This window comes from Trichosurus vulpecula, chromosome 8 (genome assembly GCF_011100635.1).
Source record: "Trichosurus vulpecula isolate mTriVul1 chromosome 8, mTriVul1.pri, whole genome shotgun sequence".
Classification (NCBI taxonomy): domain Eukaryota; kingdom Metazoa; phylum Chordata; class Mammalia; order Diprotodontia; family Phalangeridae; genus Trichosurus; species Trichosurus vulpecula.
The window spans coordinates 12,753,665-12,768,213 of record NC_050580.1 but is presented as its reverse complement, the minus strand read 5'-3'; the positions used below and the strand labels follow the sequence as shown (position 1 = coordinate 12,768,213).

The following is a 14,549-nucleotide window of genomic DNA, read 5'->3' as shown; positions in this document are numbered from 1 at the left end:
AGATCTAGAAAAGCCCCGAGAACTATGTATTTTCCAGGGATCTGATCTGGACTTAGTGGAAATGGAACCATCTAGTCTTAGACTTGAATATAGGAATGGAGACAGTAAAGTGTAGATTTCCACCACAGCCATCACTGGTGTCATTTTTCAAGAACTCCTAAAATATACTACTTTCTTCTTTCATATTTAACCTAAAGAAGCCCAATTAGATATGAAGGGGAGGGATGATCCAGCCTCTGATCTGGGCTTACTCTTGGGTAGTTGACTGACATGGACATTGTGCTTGTCTACATTTCTGTCCTTGTCTCTCTCAGTCTGACTGCTCCAAAAAGGATTTTACCAAGGTTCGAGTCTTCTTTTGCTCCTCTCAGATCCTTCACTGGCATTTTATATTTCTAGTCAATCATTATTTTAAAAAAATAATACCTTCCAGATCTTTGTGGGCTTCTGACCTTTGGGAGGCAGCTTTCCTCCTCCCTCCTCCCCCAGATTCTTCTGCTTAGCTCAAAACTGCTAACAATGCCTCACAGGATGGCAGAATGCTCGATCCACAAGATTCTGAAAATCATCCAGTCCAAATCCTCTTCCTTCATAGATGAGGAACATGAGACCCAGAGAGACAGAGTGATTTGCTCATCGCTACCCAGCTAGAAAGTAAGCGATGAACCAGAGCTCCACCAGAGGGCTTCGGATTCCAAGCCTGGTTCTTTTTCCATTATAAGACTGTATTGTCTGTCGGAGTGGACAGTCTCGTTACTAGACAAATAATGTGTGGTGGACAAAGTGACTCATTACTAAAATTGAGAGAATCAAAGAATGTTGGTGCTGGATGGGATCCTGTATTAAACTCATGCAAGTAATGGGCACAGGGACAGACGGGCACGACTGGCAGTCAGTGCTTTAAGTGCTCTCCTGTGCTTCTACCTGCCCAGTCTTCAATCCCATGTTTCTGTCTCACCTGGATTCTCCTTCAGCTCTTTATCCTGGAACAGCCAAGTGCCCTGCTAGTCCACTTCTTCCAGGGGTGAGCTGTGAGCAGGGCTGCCATTTTGGAGAGGAGCCTAGGCCAGTCCACCTGCCTGTGCTTCAGAATCTGGGGACTTCAACATCTCTGACACCCCCCTTTCATTCTCCCTCCTGCCCACACTCCTTTTACTTGTCTCCACCCATTAAAATGTAAGCTCCTTGAAGGGAAGGAATGTCTTTTTGTGTGCCAGCTCCCTACCTACATGCCTGCTGGCTTCTAGGCAGGTTGGCACATAGTCCAGGACCTTGCCTCTGTCCTTCCACTCACCAGTAAATACCTCTCATGGGCCACACTCAACTGGCTTTATTTCCAGCCTCTCCTGTAGCATTTGGTGCCATGGAGGAAATCACCCTGATCTGGCAGCAGCCTGGCAATGCCTCAATCTCCTGTCATTGGGAGTCTTAGGGTGGTTGGAATGAGGCTTCCTCAAAGAGAATGGATTTGAGAGAAGTCTGGAAGGAAAGGTGGGTCTTGGAAAAGAAGAGAGGAAAGAAGGCACTTGAGGCAGAGAGAAGAGCACGACCAAAGCTAGAGGGACAGGAAATGAAAAATCCAATGTTCAGGAACAATGAGGAGCCTGGTCTGGCTGAGGAGAGGATTCTTTCTCCAACGCGTCTCAATTCAAAAGTGCCTGTGATAGGATCCTGGGTCTCGAGCTGGAGCCATCGACCTCAATCCCTTTATTTGGCCCGGGAGGAAGCTAAGGCCTAGCATGGTGAGCGGACTGGCCCAAGGTCACAGGAGGGATGAGCATCAGAGGCAGGCCTTGAATGGATGTTCCCTGACTCCAGAGTTAGTGCTCTTCCTCTTCCTACTCTGCCCTCTTATTGATGCTTAGATATAAAGACAAAAGAAAGAGTCCCAGCCCTCAAGGAGCTTCCAATCTACCAGAGATTACATCTCCTTTGCGCAGAGTCCTGGGCGCTGAGGGAGAGACAAAGACCAAGGCCAAGCCTCTGCCTTATGCCATCCCGGCTCATCCTGTCTGTCAGATAACGGTGTTTTCTGGCGAGTCTTTAAAGACCTTCACACATACACATACAAACACACACACGTACACATAGGAAGCAAAGGGTAATTTTGCATGTGCACCACAGAACTAAAGAAGCTGGCCAACACTGCCATGAAAGAGACAAGAGCAAACACCCTCCTAAACCTTCAATTGCCGTACGGATGTGAGCTCACAGTGGTGCGGGTGGTGGCAGAGGCCTTGCTTCGTTCAGCCCGAGGCCAGAGCCAGGAGGAAAGGGGGTAAATCTTCAAGAGCTCGGTTCGGCCTTGACTTCAGGTAAACGATCCTGACAGAGTGTCTGAAAGTGCGAGGGGCCACCGTGGGAGATGGTGGGCCTCCCCACTTTGTGTGGGTCCTTAAGGAGGGGTGGAGGGCTTTTGTCCAGTCTGTGGCAGGGGGGCTCTTTGGAGGGTCTGGTTTGGATGAGTTTCACCTCTAAAATTCTGGATTTATGAGAAGACTAGCTAGTATTTAGAGCCTGCTTCTGTGCTCTGCCTTTTTCTTCTTGAGCTTGGGTCAAACTGCTCTTGGACAACCAGGTTTTCATTTCATGTCAGTAAAACATCCCTACATTGCAGGTACTCGAGGTAAAGTACATGTTGTAAGACTGGTCTGACGACATCACTCCCCTACAGCGGAGGATGAAACATGGACTCCTCTGATTCTTAAAGCCCTTTACAGGCCGGTCCCCACAAACCTCCAGCTGCAAGGCCCTGGAATGCCTTTCTCCCTCACCTCCACCTCTCAGGATCCCTGGGCTCCTCTGAGGGCCAGCTGCAATGTCATCTCTTACTTGCAGCCTCTCCTAGCCCTGGCTGCTGGTGCTGCCCTCAGTTCACCTGTATCAAACAGACAGCTGAGCTTCCTTTAGGGCTCCACTCACGGCCCACCCTCTGGAAGAGACCTCCCCGCAGGCAGCAAGCACCTTCCCTGTTGGTGCACACCCATTCAGCCCATCTGCATCTTGTTTGAGCATAGCTCTTCTGATGTCGTCCCTTCCATTAGATCACAAGGTCCTTGAGGGCAGAAACCACCTTTGTACCTTTCTCTGTATCCCCTGTGTCTAGCACGGTGCCTGGCATCTCATGGGCATTTAATAAATGCATGTTGGTGGACTGAGGTACCAAAAGATCTCCAAGGCCCCTTCTGTGAAAGGTGTCTAAGATTTGTGGGGACAAAGTCAATATCCTTTTAGGCCACTAGATGGCAGTGATAATCCACACCTCCTGACCCCCAGACCCAAAGAGGACTGCCGTGAATGGCTAAGCTAAGAAGGAGGCCCATGGTATTTTCCCATTTTTTATAGACCCGGGAGGCCAGAGGGGTCTCTGAGAAATGATAACCTAGCTCACCCTTCACCTTCAGGTGGGGCGGAGGGGTCATTTAATGAAACTGGCCCCTCTAGGGCTAGGAGCAAGAACAGGGACCTTGCCCCTCAGGGTGGTCCAGCCAAGCCAATAACTCCCAAAACTGTGTCCCATAGGCTCAGGGCTCAAGAGCTGAGGCCGTCACATCAGCCCCCTGTCAGGACAAGATCCGAGGCCCAGAGAGGGAAAGTACCTTGGCCCCAATCAAATTCTAAAATTATCACTGGAAATAACATATTTCAGTGAGAAGTTGGCATAAAAAAGATATAATTTTCCCACTGGTTTCACAGATGTCCTGAAATCTAAGTCCATGGACCACAAGTTAAGAACTGCTAGTATACAGGAAGCCCTGCTTGGTACACAAGAATACAGGGGTCAGAGGTCAGGGCAGCTTTCCTAGCCTGTCTAGTTCAAAGGCCTCCAGAAGCACAATGACCTTGGGAGTGGCCTTGGCCTCTTGGGAGCTCTGCTCCTTCAACCCTAAACACCTAGACATGAACGTGACTTCTGAGCCTTCTCTCCCAGACACCTGGATGGTCTGGGGGAGAGGGTCATATCTTTGAATAACTCCTCTTTGAAAAAGCCAATTGATGGTAAGTAGCTCAATGGCCCGGGGGCCTAGTGACAGACCCCCTAACTATGGGAGGGGAGAGGGAGGAACACTGCCAGAGAGGAGAGAAACACCCCGAGGAGCAGATGAAGCAGCCTGACTGGCAGAGGGAATAGGAGCATGCCAAGCTGCAAAGGCCAATACAAGGCATGTCCAGGGGGAGAATCCCAGCAGCCATATGTCAGATCAGGGAAAGCCTCATGGGGGAGGTGGCCTTGGGGTGTGCTCTGAAGGAAGCCAGGGGTTCTAAGAAGCACAGTGAGGAGGGAGGGAAGTGGCCGGGTGTGAGAAGGGTGCGAGAAGGGCAGGAAGGGGAGGAAGATGGGAGGACAAAGGGTACGACAGAGGAGGCCATTGTCAATGTCACCAAGCACAAGTGAGACAGCACTGCCCTCAAGGAGCTTACAGTCTAGCTGGGGGAGACAAGGGGTGCAAAGGTATATACCAGACAACTTGAGAGGCAACTCTCCCTCCCTAGCAGCTGGAGAGATTCAGAAAAGCTTCTGGCAGAGGGATGGAGCCAGGAGAGAGAGCCCAGTTTTGGAGGGAAGGGAGCCCTGGGGCCCACTGCTGGAGAAGGAAGGCCTAAGGGCAGACACAGGAGGTTTCTGAAAACAAGGCTGGCCCTGTCCTTGTCCTTCCCTCCCCTCATCTCAACCAGCATGTGATCCAGTCTGCGGCTCCCGGGGAAGCACAAGAGGAAGCCCCTCCACAGCTTGACCTTTCATTGGCATTTTCCAGAGGGGAAGGACCAGCAGCCTGCCTGGGCATGGGAACACTCCCAATGAGACCTGCACTGGGAGCCCCCTTGCTGAATTGGGCTGAAGTGGGGGAATCTGGCAACCCCCATCAAAGTCTGTCCCAAGGTCCGAGAGGAGAAAGGGCTTTACCCACAAACAAAGGCACCCAAAGAACTCTAGGCCCCTCTGAACAAGGGGCCACTCCAGCTGCTCCACACTACACACAGCGTGGGTGCCCCAGCCTCTGGAAACAGCTGGCGCTCATTCTGAAGCCAAATTTTGTCTCAAGGTCTAGGAAAAAGGGCCTTTGCTCTTGGCTTCTCGCAGGCCATCAAATGGACTGCAGGAACTAGCACGGAGTGTGGAATCAGAAGTCACGTTCAAAGGAGTGCAGACCATCATACGATACCACCCCCTGACCAGACAGCCTGGCTGGGATCTAGCTCATTCCTCACACCCAAACAAGGGCTCCCTCCCAGCCTGGGAGAAGAATGGTCCCAGCACTCCCCAAGGGCCATGAACTGGTCCAGAGAGTGCATGGCAAGGTTCCAAAAGGCCTAGAGTTGCCCTACCTCCTCAGCCACCAGGGCCATCCCAAAGTCTGCACAAAAAGGGGGAGGCAGAGTAGTGATTTGGATGGAGCACTGGACCTGAAGTCAGATGACTTGACACAGATCTTCATAAGCTCTGTGACCTTCAACATCTCCCTGGAAATGACCCTCAATTTCATGGCTCCTAAGGTTGTTTACAGTTTGAAATCCATGATCATACATCTTGGGGTAGCTGAGGTACATAACAAAATCCTTAGATGGTCGGAATCCTAGCCAGCACCTCAGACAGAAAGCAGAAGTGGGGACGAGTGCCCACCATGCTTGGACTGTGGGGGTCCAGGCTAACTTGCACCCCGACCCCCAAAGCAAGGCCAAAGAATGTTAGGTTCCCTTGGGCTCCTGATGGGAAAATGTGTGTAATCAAATGAAAGCCATTGCCTTCGGTGTCTCCCTACCTTGGCAACAGATCATAAACATAGGCTGTCCCCAAGATAGAGGGCTCATTAAAGTTCATTTGTTAGTCAGTTCTTGGCTCCTAGAAGGTACTTTTCCATTGAAATGTTATTATACATGGTGGTTAGGTTTCTAAGCCAGGCCACAAAAGCCTGTCTGGCCCATAATGTGGTTGAACTATTATATTATGCTATTATTACAATGGACCCTAACCACCATTAAGAATAATGCTTCTCAAGGGAAAATGTATCCTGAGCTCTGTCTCAGTGGCTCAGAGCCCATCCCCCTCCCTCAGGAAGCCCCAGAAATGGGACCAAGGACCCCCTTCCTCCAATTCCTGCACCAAACCCCAACGTCAGAAGCCACAATTCCTCAGGCTCCAGAGGCAGCAGTAATAGCAAAAGCCAGGAGGCCGGGGTGTCACCTTCCCTTTGGATCTAGGGAGGGTGATGAAGCTTCCCCAACTGCAGTTCTCATGGGACACCTGGCTGGGGTAATTACCCCCACATGAGGAGTATGGATAGGTCATGATTTCTGAATCAGAGATTGCTTAATCTGAGAGTAAGAGAAAAATAAATCACATTTATGGCCTGTGCCAATCCAATTAAACACAATATATGATCTACAAATCCTGAATCATAACCTAAGTATTCATTTACCAGATGCCTAAAGACACGGCTACATGGTGGGACCTCCAGTGATTTGGGAGAGCCAACAGGGAGGAGCCATCTGACAGTGAGCAAGCAGCCTGGGCAGGTGTGTGCTCCCAAGAACTGCCCAGGTACGAGGCAGGGACAGCTTCTAATCCTGCTTTGCCTCTCCAAGGACATCATTCCTGGCAGCGCCCCCTGTCCTGGGGCGATAGATACATACACGCACACACACACACTCACACACATTGGCAGGGAGGTGGGGGACAATAGGTCGGGATCATAGCACTGAGTGGTTGGGAGGACCAAATGAGATAAGGTCTGGAAAGAGCTTGTGATTCTTCCAACCATCCTATAAACGTGACTGTGCTGTTAGGAAAGGCACGGGAGGCGGATGCCCAGCATGGGAGGCTTTCAAGGTGTCGGTACAAAGGTCCACTGAACGTCCAGCTCTCCATATCAAACTGCCCCCCCACAGAGATACCAGAGACAAGGGACTGAGTGCTGGGTCCAGGAGCAGCCCGGGAGCCAGGGGCAGGGTGGCATTCCTTCTATACCATGTGCTTGTGACATGCAGGCAGAGCCATGAGAGGCCCCAGCCTGAAGGACCCTCTGGGACCACTTTCTCTGTCCTGTAATTTTTGCCCTCTCTCTTCCAGGCCTGAACCCCTGACCATGGGGTCCTACTGGGGCTCCCAGTCAGATGGCCTATACCTGGCTTTCCCAGGGCCCCTGAGACATCTATGCCCTGGGCAGGGACTGGGCCTGCCTCAAACTTCTGCCAAAGGCTTTCAGAGTCCCTTCCCTTGCCCTCTGGGCTCCTGTCTTTCATTCCTCCCTTCTTAGCATCCCTGAGGCTGCCCCTGTGACCACTGCTTCTGGGGAAAGGCTTATTATATTTTATGTTATAAACAGGTTAGTTGACTATGACCCTGGAGTTACTCGACTAGACCAATACCCCAAAGACATCAAAGAAACAGCAAAGGCCTCTCTGCGCAGAACATTCTGGAGAAGCTCTGAGAGGCCCAAACCTGGAAAGTAAGAGTCATCCTGCTAACCAAAGGGTGGTCCAAGACAGTAACAGAACACGGCTGAGCCACAAGAAATGAAGACATTGCCAGTTTCAGCCCAAACTGGGAAAACCTCTAAGACAAGAATGCAATGCCATCCATCCTGCAGAAGAAACCATCTGGGGAGCCCAATACACCAGCCAACAAGCCCCTAGGCCTCAAGAGGAGACCTCCCACTCACTGCCATTCACACAACCAGGGGAGGAATGGAAAATGCCGAGAGACACACGTGCTCTGGCACAGCTAATGTGGGGACTGGTCTTGCTGGATGAGGCGTGTTTATGATGAAGCTTTTTTCTGTTTTGTTTTCTGGGTTGGGTTGCTTTCTACATGTTTAATGGATGGAGATAGTGGGGGGAACAGATTACAAACGTACATAAAAGCAGATAAATGTCTTTGAAAAACACAGGTTCATCTTATGGGAGCTACTGCTTGCCCCTGGGTCAAGAACAGAAGAAGCCAACGACCTGATGTGCTCAGGCCAGCGACCTCTGCCAGCCCATGGCAGCTCCAGTACAGCCCAAGCCAGGGGCTCTAGGCGTGGAGAATTCCCCTCATCTTTAAGGCAAGAACGTGGCTAATCACTTGTGAACGCAGGCTTACGACGGACAAGGGGGCCAAAGAAAGGACGGTCAACTGTTCTGGTTATGCTGGGTCTGGCTCCAGAAACACAGTGATACCAAAACGGATCACGGATGTTTGAGGTGCACAAGCCAGTCTGTAGGACCCTGAAAACCACTGTTGAGATCAGAAGGTGGGTTTCCCCTTAGCTCTCCTGGAAGAAGCCAAGATCCCAAAGGAAATTTCAGAAGAAGAGACTTACAGTTCTTGACGTCACCCCGGAGTTGAAGGATTTGGGGAACAGGCATTGTGAGGATGATGATATCGAACTGCTCAAAGCCTCCCGCTTCCTTGTGGACTTCCCATTTGTCATCTTTAAGGTAGATTTCAGTTACACAGTGCCCATATGAGACTTCCACCCCTGGGATAAAAAGGAAGCTGGGTTTAGACCTTCTGGGAGAGAAAAGGGCCGGCTCTGAGATCAGCTGCCACGTGACCTAAGGTAGGCGGCATAGAGAGCAGAAGGGGCACCTTTGTCCAGAAAGTTACAGGGAGGGTACATGGTCATAGGAGGGCAGGCACAGCGAGCAATCTCTTACTAAGTTTATTCACCCATGTTCCCTCCTCAATTCCAAAGATACAAGAGTTCTTCCACATCTTGGTGGTCACCAGAATCCTAGCTCTGGAGATGGAAGACCCCCTTTGAGCCACGGAGTCCCGAGCCTCTGAAAGCTCACTCAGGGTAATCTAAGAAAGCAAAGGATGTTTGACTTCCCAGAGGCAAACGGAAAGAAATCACCATCTACACATCTTCAGCTTCTGTCAGCAAATTGTGGGCAGCTCTCCTTGTGAGACTCAGCTCCTCAAGGGCTGGGGTTAACCTGCTATTCGTCAATCAAAAAGCACTTAAGTATTGGCTACGGGCCAGCCATGGTGCCAGGCTAGGAAGACAAAGATAAAAGGGAAACAGCTCATGCCCTCAAAGAGCTTGCAGTGTCGGGGAGAGAGAGCATGGGCACACATCAGGACACAGAAAATGAACACGTGGGCTTGAGGAAGCCAGGGAGGGCACTGGCAGCTGGGCACCCAAGGTGGGGGCAAAGGATCATGGAGTGCTTCCTGAACAAGGGAGAGCTTGAGCATGACGGGAGGTGAGGGCACTGGAGGACTAGGGATAACCAGGGCAAAGCCCTGGAGATGGGAGATGTGGGCTACTTGTGAGGATGGGCAGAAAGGCCTCTCCTAAAGGGGAGATCACCCCCTTCCTCCGGAACAAGCGTGGCATTTGGTACAGAGGAGGGCTTTCATCCTCAATGACTGAGTGAAAATTGCTAAGAGACAATGGAGCAGAGGCTCCCACCTGAGGAGCGCAGCCACTACCTATGTAACCCACATTCTCTCCTTTCCATTTTAACAGTAAATGACCTGCCAAGGACAGGGCACAGAACTGCATAAAACAATGACAAACAAACTGAGCGGCACCAAGGGCCAGGAGTTACATCCAGCAGACGGGAGCTGTGTCCTCAACCTGTGCCCTTGAAGAAAGAGACGCAGTCAGCTTCGCAGCAAACAAAACAGGAATTTACTCTTCAGATTTCTGTAACTCATGTTTCTTTTAAAGATTAAGGGACAAAGTGATAAGAAAACAAATTCACTACAGATGGGCCAGGTTGACTCAGTGGATAACGTGCTGGGCCGGGAGTCAAGAAGACTCATCCTCCCGTCTGGCCTCAGACACTTACTCGATGTGTGACTCTGGACAGGTCACTTCACCCTGTCTGCCTCAGTTTCCTCATCTGTAAAACGAGCTGGTGAAGGACATGGCAAACCACTGCAGTATTTCTGCCAAAACAACCTCAAATGGGGGCGGCTAGGTGGTGCAGTGAGTAGAGCACTGGCCCTGGAGTCAGGAGGACCTGAGTTCAAATCCGGCCTCAGACATTTGACACATGTACTAGCTGTGTGACCTTGGGCAAGTCACTTAGCCCCAATTGTCCTGCCTTCCCCCCTCCAAAAAAGACTGAACAACATGTTTGAGGCAATTGCTGGAGAAAATTTCCCAGAAACAGCAAGATAAAAGGAGACACTACATAACAACAGAATTCACCATGAGTCCAGACAGAAATAGATTCAACTCACCCAGACACACTGTCATCACACTACAAAGACTCAATGATTAAAAAGAATTTTCCGAACAACTAAAAAGAAAAACATCGCTCCTCAAGGTAATCCAATTCAAATCCCTTTGGATTAGTACCCCTCATGAGAAAACACAAAAACTAATTTTGAGAAAAGTCAAGAGAAATCAGCCTTTACCCCATGATCTTCTAGAAATAATATTTGAAAATTTGAGGTAATTTTTAAAATATTTTCAATTCCCCATAAAATTCCTAAGCATTTTCATATGAAAAAGAAAAATACAGTCAAAGTAGTTTATATGGAAACCAGTACAGGAACAAACCTCAGGGTAATTCCTAGAGACCATGCAAATGGGAATATTCAGTAAGCCTGCCATTGGTAGCTGTCCACTAACACTTAACCACTAAGTCATCAGAAATGGATTCCACATAACTATGACACAAGATTAACAAACGGAGACCATCTGGAGGAGGACCCTGAGGTGCTGGGAGATGAAGAGGGGCTGAGGCTGGGTCTGAAGCCAAGACCCCGCCTTCCAATCTAATCCAGCCTCCCACTGTGCCAGGGTCGTGGAGTCCCATTGTGCTGCCTGTCCAGCTGACTTTATTCCCACTGTGAAGCTGATTAGAGGGCAAGCCCCTTACGGACAGGAGCTGTTTTGATGTCTCTGGATCCCCAGTTTAATAAACATTTGTTGAGTTAGTAAATGGGTCCTTCACAGAGATGACTTGCTACTGAGAAACAAATTACTCCTCCTCTCTGTCCTCTGTGAATTTATGTGGGCTGGCCAATGGAATGATCACAAACCCCAGACTTTAAGGAATAATAAAAGGGCCCAATCTCTTAAGGAAAAACCTGGAGCCCACCTAACACTTTTTAAAAAAATATTTTATTTTTTCCAATTACATGTAAAAACAATTTTTAACAATTTTTTGGAATTTTGAGTTGCAAATTCTATTCCTCCCTCCCCTCTCCCCTCCCCAAGATGGCAAGCAATCTGATATACCACCTGATTCTTTTAAATAATGTTTCACGATCGAAGAGGTTCCTTGAGGTGCCACGAAATTGCAGTCTCCTTCTTTCACCACCATTCCTTCAATGGCAGAGGTGAGTGGCTTCAAAACTCCTTGCGTTAGGAGCTCGTCATAAAAACTGAAATGAATGAACAGAAATGGTCAGCACGAGCACAGAGAACTACAAAACAGTAGATCAGCCCTTTGGGAATCGCTACCGCTTCTAATTTCTGCTCGGAGATTGTAAGCTCCTTAAAGGCAGGGACTGGCTCTCCTGTGCCTTTTTTATTCACCTACAGAGTGGGCGATTAATTCATGCTTATTCACTGGTAGATGGAATGCCCAGTGGTGATCAGCAATCTTTCTGACAGCTCCCCTTTCCCAAAGACATTCATGGTTAAAAAGGCCTTTGAGGACAGGAGCCCTGCCAGGGAGGAGCCACAGGGACCCCCTCCCGACAACGTCCATCTATCATCATCCATCCATCATCCATCCCCAATGTCCCCAACTTGACAACTGCATGCTAAATGAAACTGACAGTCTGAGTGGAGCAGGGTAGGGACATGAGAATCCCCCTTTCACATGAGACAAAAGGCCTCTTTTCTCAGGCATTTCCCATTTCTTTCTGCAAGTGTGTGCATGACAAGGGCAGTCTTGAGGATGAGAGAACATGGGGCTACCGGGGTTAGGGCCTAACGTGGGAGGTCATTAGTCACCCTGCTACTTTCAAGATCTGAAATTTCAGTTGAGTGATAAATGATGGGATCCGTCATCTGTAAAATGAGAAGCCCACATCAAACAAGGCTTGATAGGAGACGGGAGGCCTGGATCCTAATTCTAGTTTCAGCCACTTCCAAGTCACTTCACCCCGGTCTGACTCAGTTTCCTCATCTGTAAACAGCACTTGCCTCCCAGGGTTGTCGTGAGGACTAAATGAGACAATATTTGTAAAGCACAATACAAATTTATTCTGTTTTAACTTCACCGCTAGGATCCCAGATCAGATTGGGAAAGCACCTAAAGGTCATCTAGCTAACACCTTAATTTTACAGATAAAAAATGAGTCCCAGAGTAGAAAAGTGACTTGCTCAAAGTAACTCAGGTAGTCAGTGAAAAGTGAAGCTTCCGGGCTCCTGCTGCCCTCCCTCCTACTGCCCACCTGCACCCAATCTTTCAGAGAAGCAAGAGGCCGCCAGGGTCACTGATGCCACACGGTCTTCCCCATCTTCCACAGAGCTGCCCCAATGATCTTCCTACAGCACCAGTCTGAACACGTCCCTTCCCTGACGAAAGACCCTACTGCTCACAGGATGAAAGACAGACCCTTGAGGCAGGCACCCCCTTTTGAGCCTGCCCCTCACAAAATGTATGGTCCAGACAATTAGACTAACTCCTCCAGGCCTGGAATACCCTCCTCAGCTCAGATACCACCCCCTCTTCCGTGACATCTTCCCAGTGTCCCCAGTATTAGCTCTTCTGCCTTCTCGATTTCCTTTTCCTTTTTTCGAAAGGCAATCGGGGTTAAGTGACTTGCCCAGGGTCACAAAGCTGGACGTGTCAAGTGACTGACATGGGATCTGAACCCAGGTTCTCTAGGCTCCAAGTTCACCATCGCCTTCTAATAGTTCGTCTTCGGGGCTAAGCCAGGTTAGCACAGAAGCTCCTGGAGGAAAATTGTTTCTTCGCTTTCGCGTGTGTATCTGCAGTGCCTTGTAAACAGTAGGGGCATAATAAGTGTCTTTTGAGGTGAAACGTAGTCCCGTTAACGTTAACAAGACGAGACTTTATGCTGAAACCTTAGGGCTCCCTTACCTCCATCTGCCGGGTTCCCAGGTATGTTTGTAAAGGGATAAAAATCAGCCCCTTGACTCATTACCAGCCTCAAAGAGGAGCCAAGAGGGACGGCCCGGCCTCGGCCCACGAGCAGAACCACAAGGACCAGGTGGGCGCCCACCGGGGGTCTGCTAGTAAACGTTTAACAACCGTCCCTCTGCAGGAACCCACGCGCCCCATTAGCATCTTCCCGGCCCAGCCAGCCGGCTCACTCACCTCCGGTGCTGCTGGGCGGAGCGGGCCATGCGGGTCACGTACTGGGCCCCCAGGTCTGCCCCGCACTGGGGGTCGCGGGCGCTCCGGGCCGTGGCCATTCTTCCCCCTGGACGGACGGACGGACACAGAGGGGGTTCAGAGGGCGGGGTCTTTTTTGGGGGGCTGGGGGAGGGGACAGGGGCATCCGAGGCTGGACGGTGGGCTTTGCCAGGTCACGGCCTCTTCCGCTTCTAGCGCACAAGTTTGGGGTTTGGAGCGAATCAGCACGGGGGACTCCGGGGGGTCGGTCACCCCGCTTCTGCCCCTCACACCCTGCGTACACCATTCTCTGGGCCTCAGTTTCCCCACATGTAAAATGGGGCCGCTTGGCCTAGACGACCTCTAAGATCCCTTCCACGAAAACCAAGAGCCCAGTTACTACTTATGTGACAACCCCAGTCCTCCCCCCCACCCCGGGCCTCAGTTTCTCCCTAGGCACACCAAGGTCTGGGACTCCTAGAGTGTGAACAAGCCCCGCCCCCAAAGCAGGAACCAATGGGGAACGGAGGCTGCCGGCCAGGGGCGTGTGCCCAGTGGAAGCGCCCTGAAGATGACGTCACCGGCCCAGCCGAATAAAGGCGAGAGTGGGGGCGGGGCCCGACGGTGTAGGAACGCCGAGGCGGTGCCCTGACGCGCATGCGCGCCCTCCCCCTCCCTTCCGAGCCAGCCCCTCGCCCTCAAACGTGCGGCCTAGCTATGAGCTCACAGCCGCGCATGCGCTCAGAGCTCCGAGGGAGCTGGAGGAAGGCGCTCTGGGAGGCAGGCCTCACGCACGCACCTGGGTCGCGCGCCTGCTCCCACACCGCCACGCTCACGGGTCGTCCCTGTCCCCGCTTCAGCAGCGCCGCACACAGGGCGCCCGTGAGACCCGCACCCACGACCAGCAAGCGAGCCATGGCGGCTCCGCTCCGCTCAACCCCGGCGCCTCGCCCCGCCCCGTGAACCCCTAACCCCAAGGCGGCCTCTTCCCTGGGGTCACGGCGCGTGCGCGCCTGCGTCCCCGGCGCGTGATAGGCCAATGGAGACCACAGGTCGGAGGAGGGGGGTCTGAGCTAAGGCCCCCACCTCAACCTGCCCGTAGCCCCGCGGGTGCCCCAATGCCCTCAAGGAGCTTCCTGTCAGATGTGCTCGCGGATAACTCCTCTTTGCAGTCTGGAAACTGAGGCCCAGAGAGAGGAGGGGGCAGGATTGGAACCCAGGTCCTTTTCCAGGCCCGGCCTTTTCCGAGGCCCCAGACCCCCCTTCCCCTTTACAGGTGCCTCTTCGGC

The 14,549-nt window shown here is 51.3% G+C and overlaps 1 protein-coding gene across 2 annotated transcripts in view; it reads right to left on the bottom strand.

Moving 5' to 3' along the window:
- The window catches only part of RNLS (renalase, FAD dependent amine oxidase), a gene marked incomplete at its 3' end in the record, with an annotated part of 227,271 nt that extends 213,075 nt beyond the window's left edge, over window positions 1-14,196 (bottom strand). For both annotated transcript variants that reach the window (XM_036736152.1, XM_036736153.1), the window contains 4 exon segments: window positions 8,304-8,462; window positions 11,190-11,332; window positions 13,243-13,348; window positions 14,060-14,196. In XM_036736152.1, coding sequence (XP_036592047.1) covers window positions 8,304-8,462; window positions 11,190-11,332; window positions 13,243-13,348; window positions 14,060-14,177 — 526 coding nt within the window.
- Window positions 14,197-14,549: the final 353 nt, after the last annotated feature.